Source organism: Drosophila grimshawi, unplaced genomic scaffold (genome assembly GCF_018153295.1).
Source record: "Drosophila grimshawi isolate 15287-2541.00 unplaced genomic scaffold, ASM1815329v1 contig_311, whole genome shotgun sequence".
Lineage (NCBI taxonomy): Eukaryota > Metazoa > Arthropoda > Insecta > Diptera > Drosophilidae > Drosophila > Drosophila grimshawi.
In genome coordinates this window covers 8,213,643-8,230,974 of record NW_025063098.1, presented here as the reverse complement: position 1 = coordinate 8,230,974, position 17,332 = coordinate 8,213,643, and the positions used below count along the sequence as shown (strand labels likewise).

The window sequence follows — 17,332 nt, the reverse complement described above, 5'->3', positions numbered from 1 at the left end:
GTATGTGTGTCTGTTTGTGTGTTTGTGTGTGTGTATTTGTGTTACATTAATATAGTTTCACGATTTGTTTGTCTGGTCGCTTATCAGAAATGCCGCAAACGTTTTTCAATTTCCGGCTGGCACAGTTTCCTCTACTTCATCAGCTTCTGCTGCTTCTTGACTGTAACTGAAACTGGGAGAATATTTGGACTCTGTTCTGCTCTGTGCTCTGTGCTCTGGTTTTTGGTTTTAACTTTGGCTTTGGCTTTGGATGGCTACAGCACATCCTGTGAATGGTTGAAGGACTTGCATTTTGAACGCCGTGCGCAACTCCATTTTACGTAACATTAATTCTGTGATTTATTAGGGTCACGTGACCAACGCAACGGACGACTGAGCCGCACAAGTCACGAGGCTGCCAGACGACGACTGACGCACTGACGGACTCACTGACCGCAAACGCTGCAAAGGGGTGGCTGAACTGGCAGCGGTGGTTGGAGTCCACTGCCCAGCAGGCAGTAGCAATAGCTCATCAAACGTAGCTAATTTTAGCCAAAAAAAGAATTTTAAATTGCACACATGATATGAAGAAATTCTGAGTAACCAAAAAAAAAAAAAGAAAGAAAAAAGGAAACAAGTTTGGCTGTTGCCTGTTTGTTGTTATGAGTGTGTGTAGGTGTCATAAAGTGCATTCACATGAATGCGATAAAGTTTATTGTCAGCTTGCAGCGGGGCGACACTGCTTCGAACTTGCTGGCTGGCTGGCAAACAAGAAAAATTAATACCAAAACATTTGCCTTGCAACGTTGTTGTTGTTGCTGCTGTTGTTGCTGTTGTTGCCTTTGCTGGGTTGGAGATCGCACACGCCTACGCAAACATGTCGCAACTGTCATTTCAGCTTAAGTTGGTCCATTGTACGTTTATATTAGTCGCGCGGGCCTGCCTTCAGCCAAAGATGAGGAGAGAGAGAGAGAGAGAGAGAGAGAGAGACGGCCTGGGCACCGGCTCCTCCAGCGCAGCCAAGTGCTGATGATGATGATGATGCTGTTGTTGTTTCTGTTGCTGTTGTTGTGTTTTGCGCCGTGTGTGTCTTCTGTGTGTGTGAGAAGAGTTACGAGCTGTGTGCGTCTGACTTTCAAATTCATTTCAAGTGTAAAGCGATATGTCGCCACAGGCACAGACAGACAAACAGACACACAGCCAGCCAGCCAGTCAGACAGACAAAGAGAATGAGGCTCAGGTGGGCAGGCAGGAGGCCGGGGGCAGGGAAGAATGCAGAATCTTGTCGTGTTGGTGACAAACTTTGCCTTGCTTAAGTTACAAGTCATGTTCTGTTTTTTTTTGTTTATTTTTTTTTTTTTGTAAATGTTATTGAATTTGCAACAGCATCGAAATCGACATCAAATTGCTTGAAAGCCTCGCCATATGCCAGTTAAACCTGCCACGCCCACTACCCACAAATACAGAGAAGACAATCAAAAAAAAAAATGCGAAAACTGTAAACTAAGCTTTTGAAATCCATTTTTGGGCTTATGGTTGCATTTTTGCATTAGGCACGAACACATCAACGGTGCAACTGTCTCGCTCGCACCCACAGTGCGCATCACAAATCTCTATATTACCCCATCTCGCACTATCCCTCTCTCTCACTCTCACTCTCACTCTCGCCATCTCTCTCTCACACACACTGTTTGTTCACGTTTAAGTCTGCCATTATTTTCATAACTATGCGCGAAAAGCTTTTTTCATTTAAATTTAACAAAAATGTAGCGCACGTCGCCATGGAAAATGTTGTAAAAACTGAAACGGAAAATGCCAGCAAACAGCAACAACAAAAACAACAACAACAACAATGGCATCGCACAGACAACTGTCGCTGTTGTTGGTGTTCTTGTTGCTGCTGTTATTTTGTGCATAGTCGTAAAGCAGCTCCAGCAGCATCCAAATACTCCACATAGGTGAAATGCTCAACCTTAAAATGCCAAGCTAATAATTACCCTATATGCAAACACCATTGATCAATTTTGAAATGAATGAAATGAAAAATATTTTTAAAAAATAAGAAAGAAGAATAAATTCACCTTTTTTTGGTTTAACATGTTTCATATTTTATTATATTATAATATTATTGAGTTCGTATTCAAAATAAAAATAATAATGTTGCAAAATGTAAAGCATCAAAAAGTATGCCCAAACACAAATAAGTAAATATAATTTCAAGTTAGAATATGTTTCAAGTGTTCCAAGTCTCCCTCAAAAAGCTACAGAAAAGAACAATTTTTATTAAATTTATATTTTGTTTTTAATTTACGGAAAACTTTCCAAAAATACCCGCTCTAACCATTTGAATAAAGGGTATTAAAATAAACTAAATAAAAGCTTCGCTCTTGCATTTTAGTGCTAAAAAATGGTGAACAACAAACAAAAAATTGCATATAAAATTCGTTTGTGCACGTGAATAATTACACAAAAAGCAGCAAAACGTAACAGTAAACAACAAACAAAAAACAGCTAAGAGAGAAAAAAAAAAAAAAACTTAGATAACTAGAATGAGAAAGAGAGATGCAAAAAACAGTTCAGCTCATTTAAGCGAAGCTTTAGCGGATTTAAGCACAATTTACAATTATTATTCTTCGGGATCAGTCGAGAGAATGCCAAAGATCTGGAAATAATATAGAAAATATAAAAATATATATCTCAAAATTCTGGCTACGAAATTTATAATGCTCGAATGAATGTAAAAATAACCTATTTGGACATATAAATAGAAATAGTTCGTTTTTAGTAAATCAATTTGGGAACAAAATTAAATATGATGGGATGCAAAATGTTGAAGTGGTGAAATATTTATGAAATACTGATGCATATAAAAATATTTAATTCTATAAGGAAAATCTTAATATTAAAAACTAATGCGAAGACTAAAGTAAAATCACAATTAATTAGTATGAAAATGAGAGGAGCATAAGAAACTAGATTCAAATTTGATTAAGTCGATCTCAGCATTTTAGCTGATATTGCTCCATATATTTTCTATATATTTTCTTATGACAAGAACTGAGCAGCTATCTCAAATTGCATATTCAGATACATTTAGATAGATAAATAAAACAATAGCTGCTCGTACCGGAAAAATTATAAATTAAATAAATGAATTAATTAGTGACTTTCTTATATATTATTATATATACCCTAGTAGCTGATTTTGTGTAGAGGGTAAGTGGGACTCATCACTCTGCTGACTGGGTGTATTATAGTCGGGCAGAGTCGAGCTCAGTTGTTGTTTTCAGTAGACAATTTTGTATTTACAAGCCAGGCGCAGGTCAACAATCTGGCTTCCCAATTCGATGGCTCCCTGTTTGTCTGGGTGGGAAATCGCCGACGGCAATTGGAGCAGATATCAGAAGGTGGCAACAGACACATGTGCAGTAACTGGCCGCCACCCAACCAGCGTCTGGTCATCCTTCCAATACTCCATCCGTCCCTTACTTTTATTATGCACATTTTTTAACACAAATTATTCTCGTTAAAAATAAATATAATATTATTTTTTATGTATTTATTTCTATTTTATTTTTTGGCACCTGCTTAAAAATCTTGCTAAGGGGTGCTAAGTAAATTCATTAGGGCTGCGATTGGCCACGCCCACTAAGCGTCAGTCTCTCAGTCTGTCAGTCAGTCAGTCAGTCACCCTCGGCTAGCCCGCCGCCACCCTTCTCAGGCCCTTCTGGCTGGCATTTCACGCGCTCAACCAATTGGAAAATTTACACGTGCAAAATGATGAAAAATTGCTGCGGTTTTCTTTATTTTATTTTTTGTATTTTCATTTTTTTTCGCCGACGTTGTTGCTATTGTTGTTTAACGCACGACCGTCATTGGAAATTGTTTGGCATAAAATTGGAAAAGCCAAAAAAATAGATATATATTTATTGCAACATTTTCATTTAAAGTTTAAAGTGACACACGCAAATACATATATAAATATGTATGAATATGCTTCTAGACTTGTTTTCTTGTTTTGTGTTCATTTTTGTATGTTATTTAAATGTGTACATTGTTGTCGTTTTGTCATTGGACTGTGCTTGTTGTTGCTGTTGTTGTTGCTGCTGTTGTTGTTGCTGCTGCTGTTGTTGTTGCTTTGTAATATTTTTAATTTTGCGCAGGCAGCGACATAAATCATTTTGTCGCGCATTGCAAAAATTCCAAAAGAGCAAGGCGAAAAAATTACAAAAATTTTTAAATTAGCTCGCAACACACACACACACACACACACACACACCACAGCACACATACATACGCACATGCTCATAGAGAAAGATAGAGATAGAGTGGTCAGGAGAGAGAGATGGAGATGGTGGGCTGGGCTGGGCAAATGGAAATGTGGGCGACTGGGTGTTCCAAGTGGGGCTGGAATTAAATTTTCATATGAAAACTCTGAACAACAACGGGAACGGGGGGAGGGAGGGGGTGGTTTAACAAAGCCAAATAGTAGAAAATTGGAAAGATGAAGTTGATTGTGATAGCAGCAATGTTCTGGCACGCAGAGGGACGATGGCGGCTGGGGTGTAGGTGCTAAGGGCTGAGGGCTGAGGGTGGCGGGTTGGCTGTAGTCTCTGCTAGCTTGTTCTAAGCGACAAAAAAAAAAACAAAAAAAAAAGCGAAGCAATTTTCAATTTTTCCACATAAAAATGCGAGCGACGAAGCAACGCTGCTAAAAACTTTGACGACAGACGGAAAAAGCCAGTGGGTGTGAGGGAGGGGTGGGGTGGGGGGTGTGGTTGTGGTGCTGGAGGGAGCTGAGTGGGGGGGGGGGGAGGGTGGTAGTTGAGAGGGGAAGTGCGGTGGTAGCCGTTTGCGCCTTGCAGTAGTCGCTGGCAAGTGATAAATCATTTCAACTGTCACTTTCGAAAACACAATTTTATCTAAACACACACACACAACAAACATACACACACACACACACACACACAGACAGCACAGAGAGAGATACAGATACAGAAACAGAACAGACGATGGGCATATTTGTTGTTGTTGTTGTTGTTGTTGTAGTCTGGGGTGGCTCTTTTCTATTTTCTACGACAACAATATGTCGAAATGTCTGCTATATGGAAAATTCGTTAAATCGACGTCTCTCTGTGTGTGTGTGTGTGTGTGTATTTATTAATGTGTGTCACTCAGCCTGTTGTTGTTGGTGTTGTTGTTTGAGCTGCATTTGAACTTTGTGCCTTTGATAAGAAGAATGCATTTTATATTTGGGGGAAGTCGATTCAAAACATGCATTTTCTCAGCGACTTTAATCAATGCGCAAGCCGAAAATGAGTCTAGCGCCATTTATCAGCACTTAAAAGCGGGTGTCGTCTTGGCAGGGGGAGGGGGGGGGGGCATGTGGTGTGGTAAGGGTTAGAATTAGGCATGACACTCGAAAAGTGTTGCACTATAAATAGCGTAGGAGAAATGTGGCAACAATAAATGTTTTTTGTATTTCCGTATTTTTTTTCTCTCGTTTTTGTGACAAAAACGCGCCGGCTATTTAAAATGCCATAAATATATTTGTGTGTCCACCGAACAGCTAGAAAACTATTTGGGAAAATATTTTCTTTATGTTATTTTTTGATTTGGTTTTTGGCGCTTGTTAAAGTTAAAAGGCGCGCGCATTTTTGTCAATTTATTGATTTAACATTGCATAATAAAGCAGCAGCAGCAGCAGCAGCAACATAAGTTCAAAAAATCATTAACTTGACTTTGGCGTCTCAACAAACAAAAGCGCCAACAGCAACAGCTACAACAACAACAACAGCAGCAGCAGCGGCAATAACAACTCGAAGAAGAAGAAAACCTTTATATTGACTGGTCGCAACTCAATTCGCCTTCAAATTCGCCTCGCACACACACACACATACGCAAGCACGCACACAGTGGTAGGAAGCAGTCAGTCAGTCAGTTAAACTGTTGCCATCTCGCTTGTACACACACGGGCGCGACAGCTGCAAGAGCTAAGCAATGGCGCTGCCTTCTTACGATATAAGCAGTCAGCAGCATGCTCAACTTACGATACTGCTTACGATACAGCGACGGGGAAATTACTTGTCGACTCAGAGAGAAAGACAGACAGAGAGAGCAAGACCGAATGCCACAGAGAACGTGAGCGAAAGAGAGAGAGAGGGAGAGAGAGAGAGAGGGAGAGAGAGAGAGAGAGCGCACTTCAGCGCAGACTGTTTGGCTCGGGCTGCTTTCAGCTTTCAGCTCGCTGCTGCCGTTGAGTAGTTTTTTATTTTTTATTTTATTATTTTTGTGTAACTATAAAAATGACAATAAAATTTTTAGTGCAAAGATTTATGTGCGAACAATTTGGTCGCTTTTGTCGCTGCTGCTGCCGATGCTGCTGCTGCTGCTCAACTCAATTAATTTGTTTGATTTCTGTTTTGTTTTGTTTGCCGTGCATTCATTTATAATTAGGTTATTTGAGCGCATTTTAGTCGCTGATGAGACAGGTGTCCAATCTAATATGCTATTAATATTTATATTTAAATTCATATTTGTATTGTTTCTATTTTTCTTTTTGTCAACCCTCAACTGCATTTTGAAAGCGGTGCCGTGGGGTGGGGCGAGGTGTAGTGGGGAGGTCTGCTGTTTGTTCCCCTTGTGTACACGATAAACACCCCACAAAAGCGTCCATAAAACGTGCCCATTACTACCAAGAAAATTGCCCATTAAGAAAACGAAGCAGACGCCTTCTTGTTGCTCTTGCTGCTCTTGTTATTGTTGTTGTTGTTGCACTGGCCAAGTTAGAATTTAAATAAAGGTGCGTCGCCCTCGAAAAGCAAAGAAAAAAAAAAACAAGAAAAAATAGCAATTGCTAAGGGCTGGGGTGGGTAAGCACCCCCTGTGCACCCCTGGCTGGCAACGCCTTACCACTTGGCCGAGTGTCTTCATTGTGCTTTAGAGCCAATAAACCAAATTATTATTAGCGCCATTTTCATTCTGCTTATATTTTCTTTCTGTCCACTTTTTTCCTTTTTTTTTTCTTTCTATTTCATTTAAAGTTTTATGCGGCTTAAGCGACTATAAAAGGGCAGCTGAGTGCTAGATGAGTGGGTGTGCTGCAAGGGGGAGGGGGATGGGGATGGGGTAGGGTAGGTAGTTGTGTGTGTGGGGTGTGTGTGTGTGGGGACAGCTTAGAGCGTTTCACCAGTCAGACACCTGACGAAAGCTGCTCAGTAAGCATTAAGTGTTGAATAACTGTATCTGTGTGTATGTGTCTGTGTGTGTGTGTGTTGATTTAACATACCGTCAATATGCTGCAAATCTATGAGCTGACAAGTGTGACCAACAAACAAACAGACAGACAAACAGACAGACAAACAGACAGACACTTCTCCAGTTCGATTAAAAACGAGTTAAGAATTTTTGCTCAGTTTAATTTATATTGTGGTCTAAGACTTTATAGACATGACAACTAATATATATTAGTATTTTATTTATTTATTTATTAATAATTTAATTAACGAGCGGATTTTCTATTGCTTGCAGGACGATGGTGTCGAAGAGAATGGTCCTCACCTGCCGATGCTCGCAATGCAGACGCCTCCCGGCGATTGTATTCCTCAGTCTTCCTTGGTAGTCCTGGTAAGTAAATCCTACAAAATACTCACAACAATATATGTGTAGTGTACGTTAAGCGAGGCCCACCTGTACCTTGGCTTTATCAGTCTTGCGATACAGCGAACTGAACTGACGTCAATGTTTCCATTAGATTTCATTGATTTACAATCAATTCAAACATATATATATATTTATTTTTATATATATTTTGATTCTATATATATATAAAGAGAGAGGGAGAGAGAGAGAGAGAGAGACCTGTTATAGGACAGTAGTGTTGCATTGTTTTTTGTTATTTTTGCGATTGTGTTGCTGTTGTTGTTGTTGGTGTTATTGCTATCGCCGGCACAAGAGAGATCTGTTGGCCAGATTGTGCCAAAGAGTTAACGTTAATGGCAAACTACTAACAATGGCCGCTGCCTCACGGCCTGGCCGGCCTGTTGTGGCGCAGTAGGTAATTTCTATAATGATATACGAACTTGCCACAGGCAGCAGCAGCAGCAGCCGCTGCAGCACCACACAAAAAATGCCAAACAAAGGCTGCCCAGTCAGCTAGTCAGCCAGTTGGCCAACTGCTCCGCCTGCCAACTCGCCAACTAGCCAACTAGCCAACTGGCCAACTTGCAACAACAGCAACATCATCAGCATCGTCTATGGCCATGATTCTGATAATGGCGTTTCATAGCTACAGCAGCAGCCAATGGATCAGGATCATAGTCAGACATTCACATCACAGCCACAGTTGCCAATGTAGCGCATTGCACTGTGCAACAGCAACATCTATGCAAGAGCTTTGTGGCAAGGTTGCGCATTGTTTAAACAATTGCAATGTTTGTTTACTCTGGTTGCCGTTTAGATTTCCATATCTATTATGACACGGTATTGATGCAGATTTGGGTTGAAATTGAGCTGCCATTTTATATATAATTATATTTAATATTGATCAAGTCTGTTGTTGCTGCTAATTTATTTTTAATAATAATAATAAAAAAATATAAAAATTATTATAATCATATTTTTTTTATGAAAGTCAAGTGTATGAAATATTTTATTGTATTGCTACAAAATTGAAATAAATTTTCCATTTTGAATATTAATATAAATGCCAGTCATAAAATGAATGCAATTATTTAAAAGGTGCCGATCTTTTCGTAATCAGTAAATTGAAAGTAATTAAATATTATTCACCTGATTAAAGGCGTTATATATATTTCAAATTATTAGTTAATATTTTTTGATAGTATATATTTAATCGGTATTATATTTTATATTTTATTTATAATACTACTACAAATTGCAAGAATTATTATTATATTTTTTATTAAAGACGCCAATCACAAAGTTAATTAAAATATTTTAACGCAATCAAATATTTTCCACTTGAATAAAATAGTTTTTTTTTATTATGTTTCTATATTTAAATGATTACACTTCATTGGTTGATTTGATTTGTCAATCAATGTAAGATTAAATATGTATAATCAAATATATTTGATAATTCAGTTCAGCCCTTTTAAAGTCATTCTATCAATGTCAGCATTTAGATTAAATATACAAAACAATTTTTACACGTTATTTACATTTTAAAAAAATATTTTAAAAATAATTTAGACTGCAGGTTATTTGTAATTTTGAATAGGAAGTTCGGTCGGGTTTCTTAATTTAAAAAAAATTGTATTTAATTCTACATCTGCGTGATTTATTGATATTCAGGCACGCAATCATTGTAAATATGTTTTTACATTGCTGACCCAAATGTATGGCAACTTTGTTGCATAGTGTAGTTAGACTGTGGCAGTTGTTGCGTTAATCCATGGGGCGGTGCTCGCTCAGGCAATGCGTGCCAATTACATGCAGTTTCTTTCTAATATTCACTACACACACACACGCGCACACACACTCGGACACACACACACACACGCACACACTCGCACACATGCGCTGCTCATCTTTCAGTGTTCGTCTATGTGTCTATGCTGTAATCAAAATTCCAAGTGCCAGCAGGTTGCTCACTCGAGCAATTCGTTAAAGTCAATTTGCAAATCATTTTTCCATTGAAACTCAATCTACGTCCACATGGAAATACAAAAAAGGACCGAGAACTTGCGGCTCAGCCTCATCCCCACCGCTCCAGCGTCTCTCTCTCCATCTCTCTCTCTCTCTCTATTTCTCTTTGAGTCTGTCGTCTCTTCAGCTTCAGCTTCAGCCTCGGGTTCGGCTTCAAATCCTCCTTTTGCCGCATCGATAATAATGATTTTCTTTGAAATGCATACTTGAGCTACAGTCTCCGTCTCCGTCTCCAGCTCTGTCTCGGTCTTGGTCTCGGCTTTGGCTTTGGTTTTGGCCTCGTGGCCATATACCAATGGATGTGGCTTAAAAAAAAAAAAAATCAACTGACAGACAACTTTGTGTGCGCTACAGCACCGATCTGCCCCAACCCCCCTTTAGTGTCCCTCGGCTCTAAGCTTTAGACTTCGATGGGTTCGAACGTGGTGTAATAATACTAAATTGTTGCTGATTATCCTTTTGGCGGTTCGCCTTTGGACATGTTCTTCTTGGACGGGGCTCTGTCTTCGTTTCTCGATTCTGCTCTTTTGCATACGCTGCTGATTGTGATTGTTGTTGTTGCTGTTGTTGTTGCTGTTGTTACCTGAAAATGGCGTCACAGTCAGTGAACAACAGCAGCACAACAGTAGAGCCTCACTTTGGGCTCTCTGAATTCAGTTCGATTCTGTGCTGTGTTCATCTGCATCTCTATTTCGGCTGGAACTCCGCCGCCCCCCCGCCTCGCGCTCTGCCTCTCTCTCTCTTGCTATGTGTGCTTGGCTTGATTTTGAAAGAAATCAAGCAAAAATCAAAGCCAAAGCCGCCAAAAAATAAAAAAAACAAAATAAAAAACAAAAAACACTTGAGAACGTTGTGGAGTGGTGTGTGTGGTGTGGCGTGGTGTGGTGTGTTGTGTGTTGTGGAGTGGAGTGGTGCGGCATCGAGCGTCGTAGCCCACTTCAATAGTCACATAAATAGACTCGGAGTCGCGCTTAAGTCTCTGGCTTTGGAAAATCGTGTGGTCTTTTTAGCTGACTGGCTTTTCTACGGCATTTGGGGTGCTTCATTTTTATGCTTCACTTGGCCCGCTTGGCCAGCTTGGCCCGCTTTGTCGGCACTTGAGCCAAACCGGGCTAAGACGAGACAAGCGCTTTTCCAACACACTCTACACGTTTTATACTTATTTTTTTTTCGCAGAAACTTTTCTGTCGCGCTTTGGTAATTACCGTTAAATGACCCAAGTCGCAAAGTCAGCCTGCTTACTCCCACGCCAGCTGCTGCTGCTGCTGCTCCTCCTCCAGTGCTGAGCTGTCAAACTGTGAGTCGCCGCCAGTGTGGCAGACGCAGTCCTTGACAATTGTCAACGCTTGGCAGCCTCAAGGCTGAGCTTCAACATCGCTGTCTGCAAATTAATTGCGTCCAGAGAACGCAACAAACTGGAGACCACAAGCAGCAACGGCAACAGCAACGGCAACAGCAACAGCCACAGAGGCCACAGCCTAAGCCTAAAGCCCCCAAGTTGTCCAAGTCGACGGGCCAAACAAATTTTGCATACCAAATGCCATTTTGTTGTTGCTGTTGTTGTTTGTTTTTCTCTTTCTCAGTTGTTTTGTTTTCTCTGTTTTTTTTTCCTCAGTTTTTTGTTTTTTGCGCTCGGCAAAGTTTTGTCGAAGTTGCACTTTGCATTTTAACCGACGGCGACGGCGACAACTTCCAGCAAAATCAATTAACAAACAATAAACGTTTGTTGGCCAAGCCAGACACGTATTTTATTTAAGTATCTAGAATATTAAAATGGGATCAGACACGACTTGTTGTTGTTGTTGTTTCTGCTGTTGCTTCTGCCGCTGCCGTTGCCGTTGCTGTTGCTGTTGTTGCCAGCGAGTGCGTCGCAAGAGAGTCGAGTGACAAAAATTGAGGCACTGCGTCGGCGACATTCATTGAAACGTTTTTGGAATATTTGAGCGAGACTTGACAGCGCTTGCTTTCTTTAATGCTGCAACAACAAGCCGCAAGATACTCTTTTGTATACCCTTGCAACATGTATTATTAGAGCACATTAGTTGCCACAGTAACGATAGATCGAGCTAGGGGTTCTTATGTGGAAGATATGGAATATATATAATCGGTTGCTTATTTAAATTGATAGTTAAATTAAATTTTGATCAATACTCTTCAAGGGTATTTATTATTCGGCTTGTGTTTCTATCTTATTCTTTCTTTTTGTTGCTGTGACTCAAAAAAGTGCAATCTGTGTGTGTGTGTGTGTTGTGTGCATGTGTTGGAGTCAGGCTTAATCTGTCGCAATGGAGGCTTTGGTGAGAACCACGAACCACGCACCATGCACCATGCACCATGCACCATGAGCCACCCAACGATTGCCGACAGTCACCGCATCAACTTAAGACGATTATTTATGAACTGCGGGACAGCCCGGACAGGGACTGCGACTGCGACTGTGACTGTGACAGCAATGGCCGACTGCAGGACACTGACATCGACACCACCGTCAGCAGCACCACTGCACCACCAATGCGACACCACCGAAACATTGTACATGTGTACAATGTAGCAATGCGTGTTCGATGACTTAAATGACAATGAAGACGAAAACGAAGATGCAGACAGCGACTCCAACTCCAACTCCGACTTCGACTCCGACTCGTGGAGATGCCACAAATGCAACGGAGCTGTTACAAAAGTCCAACGTTCAGTTCACAAAATACTCTTAGCCTTGTTATTACAAAGTGGCTAAATGACTGCTAAAGTATGAAGGCCGCAAAGTTGAACACCAGAAAAAAGAACAAAAAAAAAATAAATAAAATAACAAGTTGCGAATGAGTTCATCCATATCAGAGAGCTGAGAACTGTGAGCTGACTGACCAATGGAACTCAATCAGCTGCCTAGATGGTTATCAGCTCCTCAATTATAAACACACACATATGGATGAAGGTCTCTCGAGTCTGTTTTTGGCATTTCCGAGCTCATAGTTTAGGTCCAGTTGCCTGTTTCTCGGTGACCCATAAAGAATACAAACAACGGCAAATGGCCAATGCTCTCGTTAAGTTTACTTCTTAAGCTGCTCGAATATTTTATGCGAGCTTAACTAAAAAAAAAAAAATAAAGACAAAAAATATGAGGTATAAGATTGACTGGATTTAGGCAACAAGCTCGTCTCAAATTTGCATAATGCCCCGGGCTTAAAATGATTATAAAACCTTACATAAAAAAAAGAACTATAAAAACCACCAACATCATTTGATTTGCGTGTGAAAATGCAGAAAAAAATCAAAAAATAATTCAAAAAACAAATGTTGAATGGGAAATATGAGCCAAACAACAAATTAAATTTCGTATAGCTTTAAGGGGCAGCCTTTGTTATCTTTTTTTTTGTTTATATTTTATGCTCTTGTATTTTTTTGTTTGCTGTATTTCGATTTGCTGCATTTGATTTGCTCCAAATATTTTTGGTTCACACTTCGGGCTGATTCCGGAGGTTCCATAGTTTTTTTGATTGATTGCCAGGGTTGCCGCCGCTCCGTTGCACAATGCGTGCGAGAGTGTGTGAATATATATCATATTTTTATAGCAGCAGCAGCAACAACAAACACAACAACAACAACAACAACTTTATTCTGCGGTCAAAGTCTGCACGAAAATTTAAAGCATTTGATTTTTTAGGTGGGTTTTTTTTTGGTTTTTTTTTTGGCCAGCAGGCGAATTGTGATTCGAGCCTGGGTCACAAAAAAATATGAAAAGATTTATTGTGATTCGAGCTTTGAGGTCTGAGAAATTGTTGTCTGCCAGCCAGAATTGAACTTGTTGAGTAAGATAACTCATTTCATTTGTGTGTGTGTTTCGGTATCGGGTTAGGGCCAAGTTAATGTGTAGTATTTGTTGCTGTTGGCGTTAATTAAATTAGAGTGAAAGGTGGGCGTTCACATTTCAGATTAACACTAAATTTATTATGAATTCTCGACTAACAATCACCGTTTTCTTCATCTCTTTGCAGACAATTTCGGAACGAGTGCAAGCGGTAAGCTTTCTCTTTACAAATATTATTATATACATACTACTGATACAACAACTACACATATGCCATATTTGAGCACATGCAACCACCAATGAAAATGCCCAGCTGCAGACCCACGCCCAGCTGCTGCAAAATGGCCAAAAAACAACGATCTCCAGCAGAAACAGCCAACAAGCAACAACAACAACAATCAGAACAACAACAAAAAGAACAAGAACAAGAACCATAACCAGAACCAGAACAATCTGCAACATAGCGTAACGCTCTCTAAACTGAAAATTGTATGGCTTGTGACTTGCTGGCTGCCTTTTGATGCGCCCTTCATTTAGTATTTGACAGGACCCATAATTATAAACGGGCATAACCCATCATCAGCATCAGCATCAGCATCAGTAACAACAACAGCAACAACAGCAACCACAGCAACAACGACAGCAACAACGACAGCAACAACGACAGCAGCAGCAGCAGCCAGTGAGCAAAGGCTGGAACAACAACTAAATGCTGGGGCCATATAAATTTTCTGATTAAGAGCCATCTTATCATTATTATAGACTGTGCGCACGCTCGGCCCCTCGTCCGACGCTTCTGACTCTTCGTCAGACTCCTTTGCTGGCTGTGACTGTGACTGTGACTCTGAATGTGAATCTGGGGGACGACGCCGTGAAACAAACAGAAAGCGAACAAAAAAAAAAAAACAAAAATAAAATACCAAAACACACACATATCAAAATGTAGTCGTGCGTGAGTGCCATGTGTGTATATATGTGTGTGTGTGTGTCCCCCACCACTCCCCCTTAAAGGCATTATAGGGATTTAGTTTTTGGGATTTCGATTTCTCACACAACGCTGCAAACGGAGCGGAGCAGCCTAAAAGAAAAAAAAAAAAAGAAAAAAAAAATTGGAAAAAAAAATAAGAAAGAAATAAGAAATGTGTAGAACATATTGTTGCTTGGGTTTCGTTTCCGAAGATTTCCTGTGAAATACTTTAAGCCCCGGCCCTGGGCATGCCAGGGAGACCAGCAAGAAACAAGACCGAGACTAAGACTGTGACTGAGACCCAGAATAACCAAACAGCATTGAGGCCTGTGTGTTGTGTTGTGTTGTGTTTTGGGTTAAACATACTTGAAATTCTTGTTCCAACTCTGCAGCGGGGGCGGGGGCTCCGGCAGCTACACAACCGTTGTGTGTGTGTGTAATTTAATACGCTTTCAAAATTAAGAAAAATACACTCAAATATATATATATATATAAATATATATAATATATATAAATATGTACATATGTTTGTATATCTCGATATGCTTGGTAGGCATCAAAGGTCACAGCGAAAGATTTAAATTTGAAATTAGTATGGCCGCATCGAGCAACATAAATAACAAAAACAGAAACAACAACAGCAGCAGCAACAACAACAAAAACAACATTACAAACAACAACATCCACATTGACAACCATGTCTTACAAAGCCTTTGTGGCTGATAGTTCGGAGCATCTTTTTAGGAAATATTTCATTATTATTAGACAGTTGCTGAGCAGTCGCCGAATGCTGCTCGAGTCTTCTAACTAGGCAGGTCATTGATTTTTCTTAAAGATTCTCATGTATTATTCTCAATTTTTTTCTTCTTGACTTTATCTGTGCTTGTTGTTGTTGTTGTATTTTTTTTTTATATTTTTGGCTGATAATTTATGCAGCGGCTGGTTCATGTTATTAACTGTAATTTGCATATTATAAAGCTGAAAATCTGATATTTTTTTCGAGATTTATTTTTCTATTTTGTTTTGTTTGGTTTGCGTGTGTTTTTGCCGCTTCTTCTTCTTCTTCTTTGCTGCCGCTGCTGCTGCCAAACGCCTCATTTCCTTTCTTAATAAACCATTTTGTTGTTACACAAAACTTTTGCACTCTTTTTACTTTTTTTCTTCTTCATTTTCTTTCCCCGTACAACATGGCCGCCAAGCGCAGCGCGCCAAAAACAAAAAAAAAAAAAAAAAAAAAAAAAAAATGAAGCCAAACGTTTGGCAAAAAATGTTTTGCAATTTTCTGCTGAAAGATTTTCACATGCAGAGTGAGCGAAAATCGGGCCGAGGGTTTCGGGGGGATCTGCGTTGTTGTCTTCGTGTCGTGACTGATGCGTTATAATTTTCATGCTGTTAAAAAGCATTTTCTGTGTGTTATTAAAAAAAAAATCAGAAAAAATCCACAACAACTACTTCTACAGCCGCAATGTCTTCTGGCCTCCACTCTGCCCTGCTCTGTTTTGTTTGGGTCTGGTCGGGTCTGTTGTCGACTCTGGGGTGCTTGGTGGGGTCCGCCTTGACTTTTTGTCTGCTGCAATTTGGATGTCAAAAATCAAAGGCAGACATTTATTTTTTTTTTCCTTTATTTTTCTGTTGTGCTAAACGAAATTACACGCTTATGAATTGCTTAATATCATGTCGAAAATAATAATAATGTGTATAAAAAGTATAACAGACCTTTGAGCTGCAATGACGTGTCATAGACCTGAAGTTGGACAAGAAAAACTACACAAACTTAGCGCTATGAGAGATAAGGGCCCAAATTATTCCAACAGCACATCTGTTAAGTGTCTAGACTGAAGGGAGATTTTAGAACAATGAATAAACATTTATTTATTGTTTATTGATCAAATCAGAATTTAGCGTACATTTAATTTTGCGATCGTCTTATATATAACAATAACATAAAATAATAAATTAATCACTTAAACGTATTTTGCACAAGAAATAAATTGATTTCTTTAAAACAAAAATAAATTCGAAATATTATGAACACAAAAAGAATTCTAGTATACATTTTGTATATTGAATATTGAATCATGCCACATATCGAAGACCAAGTATAAATTATATAATTTCAAATAATATTCTGAAGAAAATTTTCTTTGAAATATGCTCAAAATAACGTAAAACTTTCTATATGCGAAAGAAAATTATTTCTTGAAAAAAATGAGAATTTCACTTTATTTCTGATCACATACAGAATTCTAGTATAATTTTTTGTCGTACTTGAGTCGAATATAATTTGTATTATTTATAAAATATACATAAAATAACGTAATATTTTCGACAAGCAAAAAAAATAATAATAATTTCTGATCACACAAAGAATTTTAACAAACATTTTGTATATAATAACTTGTTTTTAAAATATCCATTAAATATTAATAAGATGTACTCAAACTTTATATATCTAATTATTATAAAAAAGGCTTAGTCGAAAATCCGACTTAGACTTTAGATAAGTAGTCATAAGCCACCAGGTAGAGAGGCACTCAGTGAAACCAGTCGCCAAGTCTGTAAGAACCTCGTTCAGCCGGGCCAACATCAGCTCAGTCTACCTGTGTCCCCTGCTCGATTCTATGCACTCCGCACTCCGCACTCCGCTCTCCGTTCCTCGTTTAAGGTGACGTGTCAATGTGAGTGAATTACATTACACGACTGCATGTGCATAAGAAATATGCATTCACAGTCCGACATTGACTCCGAGTCTCTATCTTTGTCTGCGTCTCTCTCTCTCTCTCTGTCTCCGTCTCCATCTCCGTCTCAGTTTCAGTTTTGAGCTGTGAAGCTTTGGCTTACCCTCGTCTAAGGCAGCACACTCGGCGAGGAGACTGAAAGAACACCCAAAAACAAATTAAACGCGTTGCCAT

At 39.3% G+C, this 17,332-nt stretch overlaps 1 protein-coding gene across 4 annotated transcripts in view; it reads left to right on the top strand.

The window, feature by feature from the left end:
- Window positions 1-17,332, top strand: part of LOC6563789 (homeobox protein homothorax) — a 126,142-nt gene that overhangs the window by 88,894 nt on the left and 19,916 nt on the right. For all 4 annotated transcript variants that reach the window (XM_032736902.2, XM_043214858.1, XM_001989978.3 and 1 more), the window contains 2 exons: window positions 7,510-7,605; window positions 13,641-13,664. In XM_032736902.2, coding sequence (XP_032592793.1) covers window positions 7,510-7,605; window positions 13,641-13,664 — 120 coding nt within the window. The remainder of the gene's footprint in view (window positions 1-7,509; window positions 7,606-13,640; window positions 13,665-17,332) is intronic.